The sequence below is a fragment of the Vombatus ursinus genome, unplaced genomic scaffold (assembly GCF_900497805.2).
Source record: "Vombatus ursinus unplaced genomic scaffold, bare-nosed wombat genome assembly UNPS02014772.1, whole genome shotgun sequence".
Taxonomy (NCBI): Eukaryota; Metazoa; Chordata; class Mammalia; order Diprotodontia; family Vombatidae; genus Vombatus; species Vombatus ursinus.
Genome location: NW_020954550.1, coordinates 37,450,818 through 37,469,929, shown reverse-complemented (window position 1 = coordinate 37,469,929; position 19,112 = coordinate 37,450,818). Strand labels below are relative to the sequence as shown.

The window sequence follows — 19,112 nt, the reverse complement described above, 5'->3', positions numbered from 1 at the left end:
TATTTTTACTTGATTTATCATATTCTGATAATTGTTCTTATTGTTATATTTTTCACCTATTTGTCGCCTTTCTTTTATGAATTCAGCTGGCACATGCTTTCAGTCAGCCAAAAAGGATTTGTTAGGTGCTTCCTTATAGACAGGCATCCTGCTCGGTACAGTGGGATACAGTGAAGTGAGACAAAAGTCAGTTCCATTCTGTGTGGGAAATAAATATGTATGAACAAATATAAATATATTAAAATATGTGCAAAATAAATACAAAATAAGGAATAATTACAAGGTAGCTTATGAAGAGATAACATTAGTAGTTAGGAAGATCAAGAAAAACTTTATGTAGAGGGTTGTACTTAAGCTGCTGAGTCTTGGAAGAACAGGGATTCGATGAGGTAGAGGTTAGGAGAGTGCATTTTGATCGGAGGGCCCCGTTTGGGTAGTGTATTTGCTACATAAAGATTAAATGTTCTATTATATTCATCCTTTAATTCTCCTTCCAACATTATATAATATCTTTATCTGTCTTTCTCAATCTTTTCTGGTTTGTCAGATAATACTGATACTGCTGTATTTTTTGAGCTTACAGTTGTGTGATATAGTTTAGACTAATATAGTTCGATTTTGTTTCCATTTGTATATATCTTTTGATCCATTAAATGTTTCATGTAAGTAGCATATTAATGGATTTTGTTTTACAATTTTTAATTAATTCCATAACTCGTCTTTTAAATTGGAGAATTCCGTTAATTCACATTTTATGTGTTAAATTTGATTTCTTTTCTAGCTTTTTAATTTTTTCATTATAAATGTTTAGAGGGAGTGAAATGCCTTATTTTTCTAAAGTTTCTACTAATAAAAATGTTTAAAGAAGAAACTTTTTTGGCCTTTTAAATGAGTAACTTATTTCTTGTAGCTTTAAAAAAAAAAATAAAGGATGTTTGCTTTCAGCATAGCTGGCTCCTTTCTTTGTCCAGTTTTTTGTTGTCAATTTGAAATGTTTTCAAATTTATTAACCTAAATATATATTTAACTCTTTTCTTTTTAAAGTTTTAATTCACATTAAAAAAATCTCAAAACCTAATTTATTTCTGTTTCTTTTACAATGTCTTAATGCCTTAATTTGTAGACTTAGCTTCAGGCTTAAATGATCCAGTTATTTTCATTGAGTACTTATTTCTCCACTGATATGAAGTTTTTCCTTGAGTGTAGTTATCCTTTTATTTTTATAAATTTGGATTTTTATAAATTTATTCTTTGAGAACTTTTTGGTTTTTGAAATTTTTTTGCCTTCAAAAAATGTTAACTATTGTGTGAACTAAAATTTTCTAATATATCCCACTGTTTTGGTATGCATACTTTTTGACCAATTTTACTCTCTTGCTTGTGTTACTATTGAAGTATATAGGAAGATTTTAATTGGTACTTTATGATATGTGATTTTTCTTTTTGGATGCACTAAAAATTCTTTTTCTTCATTATTTTGAAATTTAATAATTATTGATCTGAGAGGTCTGCATTTTGTATTTCTCCAACCTTTGTTCCAGTGAATTATTTCTACTTGAGAAGGTGATGTGTTACCTGTGATATTGTCTATTCTGAATATTTATTCTAATTGTTAGTTGTATTACAGAGCTTTAGGTCTTTTCCTTTTTAACTCCATGCAAGATCCCAAACAATCTAAATTAATTTTTTTGTTCATTCTTTTCCCATCTACCAATAGAATTTTCCTTTAAGTCCCTTATTGTGCTTGTTATCTAATTAATTTTGTATTTTTAAATGCTTTCCATTATTTCTGGTACAGATCACCTTCTTTTCCATTTGAGTTTTTTTGTCCTTTCTCTTCTCTTACACAGTGTAGCTAGTTAACTTTTAGTTGATGTTTTTTCATTATCTTTTAGATGAGCTCCTTTACTTCCTTACTATTTTGATAGTGTTTTTTTTCTTTTAAAAAATATCTTAAACAGCAGATGAACTTGACTATAAGAGGGAACACCACCCCACCTTTTTCCCTTCCTTCCCCTACCTTCTGCATTGGAGAAGGTGATAGGAGGGGAATACTCCAGTCTGTATTCTCTTTCTTCCTTTTTTTTTTTTTTGGTTGGGCAGTGGGGTTAAGTGACTTGCCCAGGGTCACACAGCTAGTAAGTGTTATGTGTCTGAGGTCGGATTTGAACTCAGGTCCTCCTGAATCCAGGACTGGTGCTCTATCTACTGTGCTCCAGTCTGTATTCTCAAGTCCCAGTTAGGGGTTTAGAAAAAGGGCTAAAGGGGGTGAGGGGGAAACTGGTGGTTGTGGTTATGGCTGGATGCTTAAGACTGTTTATTTCATTGCTAGGACTATTGTTGCAGTCTTTTTGTTAGTCTCCTAATTTTTCTCTTCAGTTGTACTTGCTTATCCTTTTATAACCTGGAACTTAGAATTGCAGTTTTGTAGTTAATTTGGCTCCAAGCTCCAGGGTTTCCTATTTTCTCCTCTTCATCCCTAGTTGGGAGTAGGAAAGGATGCAAGTACAGAGAACACAGCAGATACAGAGGAAGCTTGGATAGTTTTCCTAACTCTGTTCATACAGCCTAATCTGGGACAAAATGCTCAGTAGCTCATCATTCTCTTTCCGTTCCTCCATACTTCCTCTCCAGGCAGCGCATGGGCCTGCCAATCACTTTATTACTTGGTCCTCATCCCTGCAACAATGCATCTGTTGATAGTGATGGAAGAACGTTTTTTTTTTAAGAGCTATCCTTTTCTTCCTTCCCAGTTTTTGTTGAGGGGAGCTAGGGAACTACCTAGTTTCTTGACTTTGTTCTACTTTTCTATCTTGGTAGGCTCATCATAAATTTTTAAAAAATATTGCATTGTTTTAATCAGCTACAATCTGCTTTCTTACCCTTCCACCCCTTCCCCCCAATTGAGAACACAAGAAAAGTAAGAGGTATTATGAACATGTAGTCAACCAAAACAAACTTCCACATTGTCCATGCCCAAAAAAAAATTTGTCTCATTCTGCACTCTTAATCCTTCACCTCTCTGTCAGGTACCATATTTCATCATTAGTCCTCAGGAATCCTGGTTGGTTATTATGCTGATAAGAGTTAAGCACAATGGTATTACATTCCATTCATATATATATGTGTATATGTTTATATCTATATATATCTATATATACACACATATACACACACACATATATATATATATAATTCTGATAAGAGTTAAGCACAATAGTATTCCATTCCATTCATATATATGTGTGTATGTTTATATCTATATATATACACACACATATACACACACACAAATATATATAGATATATATGTATATCTATATATATATAATTCTGATAAGAGTTAAGCACAATAGTATTCCATTTCTGGTATATATACATGTGTATATATAGATATATATATATGTACGTATATATATATAGATATATAGATATATAGATATAGATATGTGTGTATGTATACTATAGTTTGTTTATCCATTCTCCAATTTATGAACACCCCCTCAGATTCACATTCTTTGCCACCTAAAAAAGAGCTATAAATATTTTTGTATGTTCCCCCAATCCCCTCTTCCTTCTATTTCCCTCCTTTTTCCCTGTTGAGTGAAATATATTTCTGTCTCCTACCGTATGTATGTGAGTGTGTATTCTTTTGACCAGTTCAGAAGACAGTGAGGTTCAAATGTCAGCCAATACCACTCCCCCAACCCCTCCTCCTTGTTTATATAAATATCTACTTGTGTACCCTGATTATGTGAGAACATTTTCAATAGCTTTCCTTTCCCTCCCATCCCCCCCTTACCCATTATAGTAATATCTATTCTTAAAAGCTGTAGAATTAAAAATATCATAGAAGATGGCAAATGAAATATATATGGCATAAATGAACTGGCAGAGCTAACTAAAGGTGGGGAGTCCAGCTCATTTGTTTCATCTGGAAAGGGTCAGATATTTTGAGTCAATCTTTTCAGTAGAGGCCAAGACTCAGGACTATTGCTATCACAAAATGAAACCAGATCATAATTATGACTTTCCCCAAATTATTTACCTACCATTGTATTTTATGTGTATAAGTTAAATTAGCTAGGTTGTGATTATTTATCTATCTATCCATCCATCCATCCATCCATCTGTGATATTTTTGGATTCTTTGAACCAGAAGATCACTTAAAGATTGAATGGATGTGATAAGCTATTCTGAAGTAGGAATTTTCAAATTGGATATTAAAAAATTCTAGAAAGCAATGACTTTTTCTTCTTTTAGGCTGCTATTTTTAATGGTAGCCAGTCTGGGAAAAAATTAAGTACCTGGAAGTTATATTTTCTAATCTAGTCAATAACATTTCTGATATCCTTGTATCATGTTACATCAAAACATATTTGAAAAATGGAATGCATCTCTTTTTGCAGCAAGGAACAGTTTTGATTCATTGTGGACTTTTTTCCCCCCTGAATACCAAAGACTACTATTTGAGAACAATTTTTATTTTTGGCTTCTGAATATCAAAGTTTAAAGGTAAAAAATGGAGCTAGAAGTCCTAAAGTCCTTTGCAACGATTTTTTTTCCTGAATATTAGTTCCCTTTTATCAGCCCTGAAATCAGCTTTGAGCCTTTCAGAGGTATGACTAATAGATTTTTAGGCATAATAATTCATGTATTTGAGTAGAGCAGGAACTTCAGGTTCAATTTCTTTATGGGCTAATTAACTTTTCTTAGAAAAAAAATCTTTTCTAATTATGGATTATCTCATTAAATAACAGCCCTCCTGAAAATGTGTGATCTTATAAGGGGTTCATATGAGAAAGGCTATGATTTAAAAACCCATATTTCATACCACTACAAGAGAAAACAAGTTAGAATACTAATTAATGTTTTTTACAAGACAGTACAGTGTTTATTTTTTACCACATTGAATTGTCAGGTACCAAGAAATAAAATCCAGAATGATTCTCACAAATGAAAACAAGAAACTTATAATTATTTTTAGATAAAAAATGATAGTTTAAAGCGTTAGACTGCATAATGGTTTTGAAATTTTAGAAAACTGCATAGTGCACTCAATCCAGCAAATATACCAACTGATCAGCAAACATTTATTAAACACCAGTATTATAGGTGCTGGGCTTATAAAACCCAAAATGAAATAGTCTCTGCCCTTAGTTCACAATCCGTTGGTGGGGATACAAGTATATGCAAAATAAATACTGAGTCATTTTAGAGGTGTTAGACGCTAACAGTTGGGGTGGGAGTGGAGTAGGCAATTGGGGAAGGCTTCTTGTAAAAGGTGTCATTGAACTTAGTTTTGAAGGAAATGGAAATCTAAGAGGAAGGCAAGGAAGGGGTTCATTTTATACACAGGAACGACCAGTACAACAGCGTAAGAGATAGTGAGTGGAGTGTGCTGTGTGAGGAACGGCAACCATGGAATTGATATCTAGTTCAAATATGTATTTAAATATTTTGGGGATAATAATTGAGTTTTTCTTATTACTGTTTCACATACTCGGCTTTCAAGCAGGATTTGGCTCATTTTACAGGTGTAGTGAATATAAGACAAAGAAAATTGAAGGATGTCCATTTAAACAGGGTGAAGATTCTTTAGCCTAATATGTTCCTGTTGATCTTTTCCAGTGATATGGAGGTACTGGTACTTCTGTAATATGCTTTCCCCAGCCTGTACCTGTGCCTCTGATTTATATCTGATGTCATCAGATTTTGAGTGAGTTTGAGATAGTTTGAGTGAGAAAATCAGAAAATTCAGTTATTTGAGTAGTTGAGATAAAATAAAACTTGAAAGAATAATATTGGAATTATGTATTTAACAGTAATGTAAAAAATCCAGTTTTAAAAAAATTGAATGAGAGATTTTACACATCTTGTGAATGCTTTCTTAAACAGTAGCAGAGAATTAGTCAATCAACAAACATCTATTAATTCTTTACTATGTTTCAAGAACTAGACCAGACACTTGAAATACAAATAAAGGCAAAAACATGGTCCCTGCTGTAAGGAAGCCCACATTCTGATAGGGGAGACAGCATCTAAACAACTCAGTTCACACAAGATATTCCAACTATCTCAGGCAGAAAGCCCTTGTTGGGTTGTAAAATTAAATAGAGAGGAGTTAAATGTAAGAAGATTGAAAAGATACGTAGGGTTGAGTGTTAAAAAAAATTAATTTTCTCTATTTTTAGTGACACAGAGAGCAGTGGAAGTGAAGATAGTTCTGATGAAGAATTAATTGGACCTCCTTTGCTACCCCGAACCACCCAAGTACAATCCGAAGATACAGATGAACTCATAGGTCCACCACTGCCACCTGGATACCAGGACAGTGATGATGCTGATGATGATGATGGTGATGATGATGAAATGCAAGATGAAATTGTAAGTGTTACTGTTTTGATATATAGTACACATACACTAAACTATTTATATCACTTACTTGATTATTTCTATATGTGTTAAGTACTCAAGGTGCTGTTCTAAAAAAGTGGAACAAAAAAAAAAACAATAACATAAAAAACCTGTTTCTGATTACTACATTACAGATTACTATTTGTGATTCTTCTCTGTAGTTAGACATTTCTGAACGTGAAGCATTTCTATACAACTTCCCACCTGGCTTTGTACAATAAACTTGAGAACATAGTGTAAGACAAAGCTGGACAAGTTGTTTTAGGTCTAGTGCCCAACCCTCAATTTTAATCAGTAAGTCTTTAACATTTATTGATTGCCTCCAATGTGCCAGGCACTATGCAAAGACAAGATAGATTTTTTTTTCCTTTCAAGAAACACCTTGGATTTGGAATCTAGAGATCAGAGTTTTAATCCCCACTCTGCTACTTCTTTTTTTGTAACTCATGGCAATTTGTTTTCCTTCTCTGGACCTCGGTTTCCTTATGTGTAAAGTGAAGGGGTTGGACTAGATGATCTCTAAAGTCTTTTTAAATTTTAGGTCTGTAATTTGGTAATTAAAACACCAACAACAAAAGGGAATAAAAGAATGAAGGAGCATATATTGATTGCAATAGGGCATTGGTTTATAACCTCAGATTGTGACACAGATTGTCTTTATTGAGCATCTTGGAGAATACTCTGGAAAGGCTCTGAGCACAATCAAGTCTGCTGGCCAGAGGGTCCTGTTCCCCTGGGACCATTCTCTTTCTCCCCCCTTTTTTTTGCCCCTCAAGTACAGCAAAGATTGGAGTCGAGTTGGGACTGGAACAGTTATGGGAAGGGCAGGGGAAAGAAATAAGCATTTATGTAGCAGCTACTATGCTGTAGACCGGGGTGGGGAACCTGTGACTGTGAGGTCACGTGTGGCCCTTTAGGTCCTGAAGTGTGGCCCTTTGACTGAGTCCAAGTTTTACAGAACAAATTTTACAGAACAAATCCTTTTATTAAAGGGATTTGTTCTGTGAAGTTTGGATTCAGTCAAAGGGCTGCATTTGAGGACCTAGAGGGTCACATGTGGCCTCGAAGCTGTAGGTTCTCCACCTTTGTGCTAGACACTGTGCTAAGCTCTTTTACAAATATATCAACTGATCCTCCTAACAACCGTGTGAGGTAGGTACTATTATTATCTCCATTTGCTTAGGGTCCCATAGCTTTCTGTATCTGAGACTGGATTTGAACTCAGGTGTTCCTGACTCCAGACCCAAAATTCTATCCACGATGGCATCAGCTGCCTAGTATGGTGGTGACTAGGGAACTGCCTAGCTACCTATACTGCACAGTGTTGTTATTTCTTTTCAAATTAATGTGATTGTCTCAGATGTGAATGAATTGTTTTTCTGTGGTTTGGGGTAAAATTTCACTGAAAATTCTAGACACTGGTGAAATTGCAGAATGATATGGGGACCTGGTTTGAAACATACCTTTTTTTAAAAAAAACAAGTTTTTATTGATATTTTTTGTTTCTTACATCATCATAGTTATCCCAACTATCTCTCCTTCTTCCCTTCCCAGAAAGCCATTCCATAAAACAAATACTATTTTTGTAGAGAGGAAGAAAAAGTCAGCACATATAATCGATATATTGAAAAACTCTGAAAAAATGTGCAATGTGTAACACCTGTGGACCTTCCACTTCCTTGAAGAGGTGGGTTAGGATTGACCTCTTCTTCTCAGTTTCTTCATTCAAGTCCTTCTTGATATTTATAATTTTGTTACATTTACTTTTGATTTTTTTGGTGTGTAGTTCTCTCCCTTTACATTGTTGCTATGTATATTGTTTTCTTGTCTCTACTTTACTCTAAAATAGTTCATTTAGATCTCCCTGTGCTTCTCTATATTTATTACACATATCATTTCCTACAGCACAGTACAATACATTCATGTACCACAGTTTGTTAAGCCATTCTCCAATTAATAGGCAGCTGCTTTGTTCACAATTCTTAGCTACCACAAAAAGTGCTGTTATAAATATTTTGGGCTATTTGGGGACTTTCTTGATATCATTGGTTTTCTTGGGGTATAAACCCAGCAATGGAGTCTTTGGTTGTTCACAACATTCAAATTGCTTTCCAAATTTCACAGCTCCATCAATTACACACACACACATATGCACGCACGCACACACACACGTATATATATAATTTTTTTTGGGTAATGCAGTGAAGGTTAAGTGACTTGCCCAGGATCACACACCTAGTAAGGTCAAGTGTCTGAGGCTGGATTTGCATTCAGGTCTTCCTGACTCCAAGGCCTGAGCTTTATCCACTGTGCCAGCTAATTGCCCCCTCCATCAATAACATATTAATGTGCCTGTTTTTCCACAATCCCTCAACTATTGCCATATTTTTGGTCATTTTTACCAATTTGCAGGGTATGAGACAAAATTAAAGGGTTGTTTTAATTTAAATTTCTCTTATTATTAGTGACTAAGAATACATCTCTGGGGCAGCTAAGTGGCACAGTAGGTAGAGCTCTGGACTTGGAGTCAGGAGGACCTGAGTTCAAATGTGACCTCACATACTTGGCACTTAGTAGCTGTGTGACCCTGGGCAAGTCACTTAACCCTGATTGCCTCAGCAAAAAAAAAAAATACATCTCCTACCCAAAGTTGTGAGAGGTATATGATCTGATTCTCTTTTAATAGTTTGATCTTTAATATTAAGGTTGCATATCCATTTAGAATGTATTGTGGAATGTGGTGTAAGATATTCATCTAAGCCTAATTTCTGTCGGGTTGCTTTCTAGTTTTCCTAGCAGTTTTCATCAAATAGAGTTTTTTCTAGGTGATTTATGGTTTTCATTTTTATCAAACATTGAGTTATTGAGTTCTGTTGTTTCAGATTCTCCCTTATCTAGAATGTTCCATTGATCTATCTCTCTGGTTTTTAATAAATACTAGGTGGTTTTCTGGAAATTTATTTCCATGTTTTCTCTTTTTTTTTTCTGTTAGACTTATCAAAAACTGATAGAGGGATATTGAAGTCTCCTGTCACTATTGTGTGCTGTCTATGTATTCTTGAAGTTCAGATTTATAAATTTGGATGCTGCAGCATTTGGAGCATATAAATTCATTACTGATATCGATTTGTTGTTTGTTTGTTCTTTTGGCATAGAATAGTTTCCTTGTTAATCATTTTTTTTTTTTTTGAATGTTTTTACTTTGTCTGATAGCATGATGTCAACTCTCGCATTTTTGGATTCACTTGATGCATAGCAAAATTTTTTCCATCCCTTCAGTTTTAGTATGTGTAAGTCTTTTATTTTTTTAAATGTATTTTTTGTAAGCAAGAGATTGTAGTTTTATTTTCTTATCCAAGTGTTCAGTAAAATGATTTATTCCTTTCATATTTAAAGTTATGAGTTAGGTTTATATTTTCCTCCATCTGTCTCTCAAATTGTTTTTTTAATTATGATTTTTTCTCCTCCTCTACTGTTAACACAGTATGATGGTCCTTCATTTGCTTTAATTTCTTTTTAACATGGCTCTGTTCTTCCTGGTTCTCTTACCCTCCCCTAGATCCTTTTCTTATTGGTTACCTTTTCTTTTTAGGGTTTGCTAGTTCCTCTCCCTTGCTTTTTTCTGGGTATATATTTCTTCCCTCTCTTTTTTCCCTCTCAGTCAAGTAGATTCTCCCTTCCTCTCCTCCCCTTCAGCTAGTCCTGTTCATTAGTTTTTTGTTCATTTTTTGTGTCCCTTTTATTTATTTATTTTAATTTATCAGTAATTTTTTTTTTTAATATGAGGCATTTGGTTAAGTTAGTTGCTCAGAGTCACACAGCTAGTGAGTGTTATGTGTCCGAGGCCAGATTTGAACTCAGGTCCTCCTGACTCAAAGGGCCGATAGTCTGTGCACTGGGCTACCTAGCTACCCCATCCCTTTTCCAAAAGGATTTCTCTTACTCTCTTCATTATACAATGTCTTTTTCTGTTAGACCCTCTTTCTCTGATTCATGATCTTTTTAATCATCTGGTCTCTCCTTTCCCTGTATTCTTCATGAAATTAAAGCTTCTACAATATTCATTCTATAAGACTCTGTTCTGTAGGTGCTTTCTACCACTTCCTTGTAGGGCTTACCTCATGGAGTCCCCTTTTCCATTGTGCTTCTCTCTCAGAACAATGCCTATTATGGCAAGTGTCAGAGAAGACACTGCCCCATAGAAGGGGACCTCCCCACCACTGATCTATACTTTCTCTTCTTTACCTTTTATTTCCTACACTTAATGGAAATTTCCTCCGTGTCCGTGCTGTCCTAGTCCTCCAGGTGCCAATTGCCATTAGGGATTTCACCTCGTCCTTTTCCAGAACAAATAGACTTTTTAGGTACCAAATCCCCCAGGCCTCATCTAGTGTAAGATCCTCATCTTCTTTCACCCATAAGAGCATTCATCAGTAGAACCCCTTCCTACCACCAAAGTAAGGCTTCCTTCTTTTCATCATATTTTCAATCTTTCTCCCCTCCTCTTCACCCATTCCCCTGTAGGCTTTTTGATTTTGGAGACCACAGAAGTCACCATCTCCTCATTGGTAATTCTTGACTTGACCCTGGTGCATCACTCATTCTTTTCTGTATCCCTACTTTCTCCCCCTCCCCCTTTTATGTACCCTCCCATGTTATAATGTAGTCCCACAAAAGAATCATTCGCCTGTAGGCAGGTTGTTGCCAGGTTCTGTTTATAATGCCCTTTGGGCTCCTCTTCACTGTTACCTCTACCAGATTTCAGCCTTCACCTCTGTTTCCTTGTGTATATTTAGGAATAATTCTTTTACTGGTCTTTCTGTTATCACTCTGTTCCTATTGCTGTCTCTGTTCACTTCTCCTGCATTTTTCTTGTTTGTGATATTTGAAAAGCAAATAATCTCTTCTGTTCTGGTTTTCCTTCTAAAAATGTTTCAAACTCTTCTTTATTGAATGTCCATTTTTTTGTCCTGTGTGGTTAAGCTCGGATTTGCAAGATACTTCATTTGCAAGGTACTGCACCCTGAGCTCCAATGCACCTTGGAACACACTCTTCCATTCCTTTGAAGTTGTGGCCCCTGTCAGGCTTTTGTTCCTGAAGGTTCATTTTTTCTTCTGTGATCCTCTGTGTTCCTCATTTGGTCATGAACTCTTTCCTTATCCGTGGCTTTGAAAGATAATTTATTTTATGCTTTTCTAAAATATAACATTTTATAGCAAAGTCATGTACCCATTTTGATCTTAACTAAGTATGAAGTGAAAAGTGTTGGTCTGATTTCAGCTAGTTAAATTTGGAGAAGCTCAGCATTGAAAGATTTACCACTCGATGATAAATATTGTAGCTATGGCATGCATGAAATGGCTTCTGAGATGTGAAAGAATAAGAACTTGCAGTCACCTGGTCAGCAAGCATTCATTAAGTCCTTACTATGTTCCAGGAAGGTTCTGGAGATAAAAATACAACGAATAGAACAATATACATTGGTCAAGGCAGTCTTCATATTAAAGCTCCTAAATGTGAGAACTGTATTTGCCAAGACTCACCTTTTAGTTGGTGTAATTTCTTGTATTTTTTTTTTGTGTGGATTTCTCCCAAATTTAAGAGAGATCAGCTAATGACTTGAAGAGCAGAAAAAAATTCTATTAAGTGGGCAGGGGTATTCATAGGCCTTTGCCTTTGTTCCCAGAGCTTCAGTGGGGAGTCCACTCTCTGGCCTAATTGTCCACATAAGAAAAAAGATACAAGTGGATAAAGATTTCCCATTGTCCATATTGTGATTGGTGCAGTTGTATGGAAAATCAATCGAGCATTCTTTTCTCTTTTGCTTTTTCAGGGATGAAGGGTGGGAGATGATGGTGGTAGTACTTGGTCAGGGTTCTTCTTCTATTTTTTTTTGTTGTGTCCTCATTTGTTGTATTTCTCAGATATGTATGTATTGCAAAGAATGAAGATTGGATTGTACTGTTGGCATTTGCAGTTTTACATCTTTAAGCTCACTAGGTGGCGCCACAGTGCAGAGGGTGCTGAGCCTGGAGTCAGAAAGACCTGCTTTCAAATTTAATCTCAGGCACTCTGTAGCTTTGTAACCTTGGGTAAGTCATTTCACTTCTGTTTGCCTCAGTTTCCTCAACTGTAAAATGGAGCTAATAATAGCACCTACCTTGCAGGGTTGATGGGAGAATTAAATGAGATAATATTTGTATATCACTTAGCACAATGCCTGGAATATAGTAGGCATTATATAAATACTTTTTCTCCTTCCCTCCCTTTCTCTTTGTTATAATTATTCTTAGCATAACTGAAATTAGGACTTAAAAATATAAGTCCTCAAGTAAAAAATCAATTTTTTTAAAACAAAAGTTTAGCTAAGTTTGTTGTTTTCAAGTTAGGATAAAATCTGTTTGTCTGTCTTGAAGCTGTAGTTTGCATCACAGCACATATTTAGTAGATGGTGAATAAAGGATTTTCCTCCAAGTTCGTGTGATGAAGGAATTTGAGGAAAGCTCTCTCTGAAAAGTTTTAACCAGGTCTTTAAGGTTGAGGTGTAAATAGCCTTAAAAATTTTCAAGAAACAAGTCCTAACATCTCAGCCACTGTAGAGAGTAGGGTAAGTTTGCAGTTATCTTGGTCAAGTGTGTGTTGTTTGTACTTCTGCCACAGCTGAATAACTCTTACCAGCATTCCGGTGTTTCTTCTTCCATGTTCTTGGACAAGGTGAAAGGATTTTAAGAACACAACTTCAAGTCTCAAGTTATTAGGGAGAATAAAAGAGCCCTGTGGGAAGCAGAAATAAAGCTTTATTGGGGGAAAAAGGAGTCTGATGTGATAGAAGACTAGAAAGAGACTTGATTTTTATCACCTGGTATCATTTCCTGGAGAGTATTAGCTAATATTGTAAATATTCACACTATGGTGGTGTCCAGTTTCCAGGAAGTTTCTTTTCCTCTGCTTACCTTCTGATTTATTATGATTAAGATGTCTTTGAAATATTGCTGTATTTTATGAGAATGTATGGTTTTCTCAGTGTAACGTCTAAGGGCTATAGACTTTTTTAGCTGAATGATATGGCATTAGGATAACATCAGATTTTTTTTTTTTTTGAGAAAGCAAAAGACAGGTGTTGGATTATCAACTTTAGAGATGGTTCATCATTTTTAAGTTTTTGTGTATGTGAAAGATGGAAAATTAATATTAAGTAACACTTTTAATTTAATCCAGGTGTTTTCAGGGAGGTGATTCCTTAACAATGGTAGCACCATGACCTGAAGCAGAAGAAACCACTATTCTTTGCTAAATATTTAGAAGATTCATCTTTCTCAGATTTCTTACTGATTTCACAAACTGACAACAGCTTGGGCCAGGGCTCTGTGTAAATAACTAGACTTATTGCTTGAAACATTTGTATCATCATTTATTAAAAAGTAACAAGAACAAATATATTTCTTTTACAAGCTTGGGAAGTTTCTTTTATATAAATTTTTAATAATAATTATATATATATATATATATATATATGTATGTATTTACATCACCAAAATTTCTCCCAGTAGAATCTCTCTTTTCCTACCTCCCAGAGAATCATCCTATATAACAAATGATATTTAAAAAAAAGAAGAGAACAAAAATTTGCAAAAATGATTACTATATTGTAAAAATCTGATTATATTTAGTGTTCCACACCCATGCAAAGGAGTGGGATGGAGGTGTCTTCTCATGTCCATCCTTTGGAGCCATGCTTATTCTTTTTAATTTCACAGCATTCACTTTTGATTGTTTTGTAGTTCTTTCTGTTTACATTGTTATAGTCATTGTGTATATTATTTTCTTATCTCAGTTTACTTAATCCTGCATCACATTGTATAAATCTTTCCATGCTTATCTGTATTCATCACATTTATCATTTCTTCTAATACAGTAGTATTCCATTACATTCATGTACCACAATTTGTTTAGCCATTCCTCAATTAATAAGCATCTATTTTGTGTCCGTTTCTTTGCCATCATGAAAAATGTACAAATACATTGTTGTATATGGGAACTTTCTCTTCAGTGACCTCCTTGGGATACCCAATGGAATCTCTGGTTTAGAGGATATGGAATCTGAGTTAAAGGGTATAGACAGTTTAGTCATTTTATTTGCATAATTGTTGATTGAAAAGCCTAGGAAATTTCAAATCAGATGTACCAGAAGAAGGGGAGGATGGCTGGAATCAGTGTGGAGTCAATGCTTTTCTTAGAGTTAAGAACTGATTGATAATAAAGAGAAAGACAGAAAGAAAAGATCTTAGAACTGCTATAGTACCATTAAGAAAACTTTTGTCCAAGTATGTTAGTTTTTTTTTTGTCCAAGTATGTTAGAGAGCCGAAGGACTCCATGCCCTTTGAACTAGAAGTCACTAATTAGCAATTTGCTCTCTGTATCACTCCCTTAAGATGTGAGATTGGAACCATGGATGGAGCCTTATATTTATTGTTGTTGGTTTTAAAATCCATTTAGACTCCTAGTGACTTTTCACTGAGAATTTCCTGATATGGTGTTTTCCTTTCTAAGCCATAATTTTATTTATTAATTAAATTATTTTTTCAAATGAAGTTCTACCTTCTCTCCATCCCTTCTCCCTCTTTTCCTCCTCCCTCATTGAGAAAGCAAGAAAAACAAAATCCCTATTGTAAATATGTATAGTCAAGTAAAACACATTCCTACATTGTCTTTGTCCAAAAAAATGTTTCAGTCTGTACTTTGAGTTCATCACTTCTTTACTAGGTAGCTGATTTCATTATGTGTCTTCTGGAATCATGGTTAGTCATTGGGAGATTCAAGTTTCTAATCTTTACAATTGATTGTCTTCTTTATAATATTTTTATTCCTGTATAAATTACTCTTTTAGCTATACTCTCTTCATTCTTAATCAGTTCATATACATCTTTCCAGGTTTCTTTGAAACCATTCCCTTCGTTATTTCTTTTATTTATTTATTTATTTATTTTTTTAGGCAATTGGGGTTAAGTGACTTGCCCAGGGTCATACAGCTAGTAAGTATCAAGTGTTTGGTCTGAGGCCAGATTTGAAGTCAGGTCCTGTTGACTTCAGGGTCGGTGCTCTATCCATTGCGCCACCTAGCTGCCCCTCCCTTCATTACTTTTTATAGCTCAGTAGTATTCTGTCATCATGTTCATATACCATAACTTGTTTAGCCATTTCCTAATTGATGGGTACCCCCTCAGTTTTCAATTCTTTGCCATCACAAAAAGAGCTGCTATAAATGTTTGTGTATATTTGAGTCCTCTTCCTCCTTCTTTGATCTCTTTGGGGGATAGCTGAAGTAGCAATATTGTTGTATCAAAGTTTAATAACTTTTGGGGCATAGTTCCAAAAGGCTTTCCAGAATGACTAGATCAGATCACAGTTCTATCAACAGTGCATTAATGTATCCATTGTCAGGTGCCAATCTGAAGGATTGTGAGGTAGAACGTCAGAGTTGTTTAAATTTCATTTCTTGAATTATTATTGACAGATAATTTTTTCATATAGCTGTTGATAGCTTGAATTTCTTCTCCTGAAAATTGTGTGTTTATATCCTACAGGTTCTGCACTGCTGATTTATCATATGGGGAATATAAACCAAAGTTTTAGAAGAAAAAGAGATGGACAAAAAGTCATTAAATATATTAATAATGTGGTGTATGGATGTGTTTTTCTCTTTGCTGGCAAATGGGAAGTCTCATTTGGAGAATGCATTTTTGAAACAAACTGTAAAAAGGAAACAACGGATATTATGAATGTAAATAAAATTTAAAGTAATTTTTAATTTTAGGTATTGCTGTGTTAATCAGTCTGAGTCCAAAGTTGGTATTTTGATTAAAAGTATTGAGAGAAAACCTGAATAAACTAATTGATTGAGATGTCATGAAATGTTTGTTTTTAGCATCATCTTGAGAAGTAGCTCTTTAGATAGAAATAGTGTCAGATTAATAGCTGTTTTACTTTTGATATGTAAGGAACTATTTTAAATTCTTTTAACAATATATGAGAGATGTATAAAATGATACTATTTTATAATGTATTAAGGCTCATAGATAATTGTATGGTTGAGATTGTGAGATTGAGATTCAGTGCTCTTTTCTCATCTCTGTCACTGCCTTATTGTGTGATCATGGAGACATTCCTTTCTGTATCTCTTTTAGTAAGTGTGGGAGATAGCTTCTGGAAGTTGTGGTCATATATGGAAACCACTACTTCACTTTTCCTTGAAATTCTGTGAACAGAGAACATGGCTGGTAATACATCTCAGGCAGTGACTTCTTCAAAATGCTTCTGAATTTCATCAGAAGAAAATGGAGGATGGATGGGTCATGGTGGAGGCAGCCCCAGAGCTTGATGGTATTGAAGATTTTAAATTGATTACCTTTATGATGAAATAGAAATGAAATTCATTAAATATGAGGCTGATCCTTTTCTTAGAGGGATAGCTATTTTTGCAGTAAACTTACAAATGAGGAAGTCTTTGGAGTCTGTAAGGGTGAATCCATGTGTGCAGAAAGCACAGATAGAGGTTAACTTCAATGTTTAACACCCGAAACGCTAAGTACTTTTACTTTAAAAAAGCATTTACTATGGTAGGTAGGCGTCTAAGTATTTTTCAGATTTTTAAAATTAAAGTGCTGATACTGCAAACAGGTCAGTTTTACTTTGGGGATATCATTTTGCAGATGGAAGATAATGTTAATACCTTGCAACTGTAGAATATTTCCAGGTGAGCATTTAGTGGTATATAGGGATTATAGATACTTAATCTTGATAGTGAACAGATCCTAGAATGATTATTCCTTGGATTTATTTTCCACATTTCATAGTTGTTGGGTTTTTTTTTTAATCTGAGAGCATATGTCTGTGCTACCATAACTTTTTAAGAACTTACATGTCAAAAGTTCAGTATTATTCTGTGCAGCAAATATAAATCAGTTTTTTGTTTTCTATATTTCAATGTGAGCATTTTTCTTTTATTTAATGTGATTAAAGACTTCTTGAAAAAAATGGGTGTAGAGCATGCATGTGACTTATTTTGCTTGTTTGATTTCCTTTTATAAATTGTGAGAATTAGCTGCCTTTCTCCTGAGGAACAAAGCACTCATAAAAACCTTACAACTTTTGAAATGTGGCTAATATATTAGAATGCACAGATTTCATTTGAATCCTCTTGTGTCCTTTTGGTATCAGGTGTAAAATTGCTTTTCAGTGATTCTCTTATTTTTGAAAATCTTATCAAAAAAGAGGTGCAAAAATCTCTTGATTTCTCTAGGTTTTGATCAGGGAAAATTTCAGAAATTAAATTTCAAAGTCAAATATTATTTCTGAAATATTTTCCTAATGTTGCTAGAAGAAAATAGGATGTACTTTTGAGTTCCATATAATGAGAATAGTGGAACAATTAAAATCTGAATGTATGCAGTTACTGGCTTGAACAAAATAAAAGCAACTATAAATCCTTTTGTAAAGAAACAGAAACACCTTATAATTTATCTGTTGTATAAATTCAGATTGTCAAAAGTTGCAGTTGTTTAAAGATAAACTGTTTATTGAAATCTTCTGTCATCATTGTTCTTTCCTTGTTCTACTTATATCACTTTGCATCAGTTTAAGTCTTTTTATGTTTCTCTATATTGATCATGGTTATCATTCTCTATACATAACATTCTGTCTTCTGCCTCAGAGCCTTTCATGAGCTTCCCTCCATGTATGGAATTCTTTCTTTCCCCACATCCACCTCTTGCAACCCCTAGTTTTCATCAAGGCCCTGGTCAAGTATTGCTTGACAAGGAGCCTTTCCTAATTCTCCCCAGTTAGTGTCTCCTCTCCCCCATTCATTATTTACTTATTTTTCACATATCATTATTTACTTAACTGTGACCATATTTCTTCAGTGAGGTTTTGTACCTCTTTTATTTACTTTGGCCAATTCTGATTTTTAGTATTTTCTTCAGTATTTTTTGTTCCTCTTTTACTGAGCTGTTAATTCTCTTTTCATAATTTCTTCTATTGTTCCCATTTCTTTCCTAATTTTCCCTCTAAAAGCCATACTTTTAAAATCACTTTTTTGCCCTTTTTAAAAAAAAAATGGCTTTCTTTAGGTCTTCCAGGAATCTTGTTGGACTAGTGTGCAATCTGCATTTTCTTTGAAGCTTTGTTTGTGGATGCTTTCAAGTCGGAGTCTTCTTCTGAATTTGTGTCTTGAGCTTCCTTGGCATCATAGAAACTGTTTATTGTCAGGTTCTTTTTTTGTTGTTTGTTCATTTTCCCAGCTTATTTCTCGACTTTGGATTTCTGTTGGTGTTGGGCTCCGCTCACCTCTGGGAGGGATGGGTGGTTTGAATTTCTGTAGCTTGATCTGGAAGCCTGTAAGTTTTTGGTGCTTCCAGGTTAGTATGATCCAGGGAGAGGTGTAGTCACTGTCTTCCTGGTCTGTGCTCTAGTCCTTGCCCAGGTAGGGCCCCTGCTCCCTTGTGACTGTGACTGCTCCTCTCTGCCCTGGAACAGTACCCCAGAACTGGGTAATAGCCTGCAAAGCGGCCAAATATCCCCAGGTCCTACACCCAATGTGAGTGTAGGTGCCCCTGGAATCTCTTTCTAACCTGATGTTCAGTCCCCTTAATTCCCTGTGTTATGTAGGCTATGGATACTCCTGGTAATTACAT

General features: G+C 34.8%; 1 protein-coding gene across 1 annotated transcript in view; it reads left to right on the top strand.

The window, feature by feature from the left end:
- Positions 1-19,112, top strand: part of WDR70 (WD repeat domain 70) — a 328,253-nt gene that overhangs the window by 18,938 nt on the left and 290,203 nt on the right. Inside the window, exon 5 of the mRNA XM_027863563.1 lies at positions 6,196-6,388. Within this exon, the coding sequence (XP_027719364.1) occupies positions 6,196-6,388 (193 nt within the window). The remainder of the gene's footprint in view (positions 1-6,195; positions 6,389-19,112) is intronic.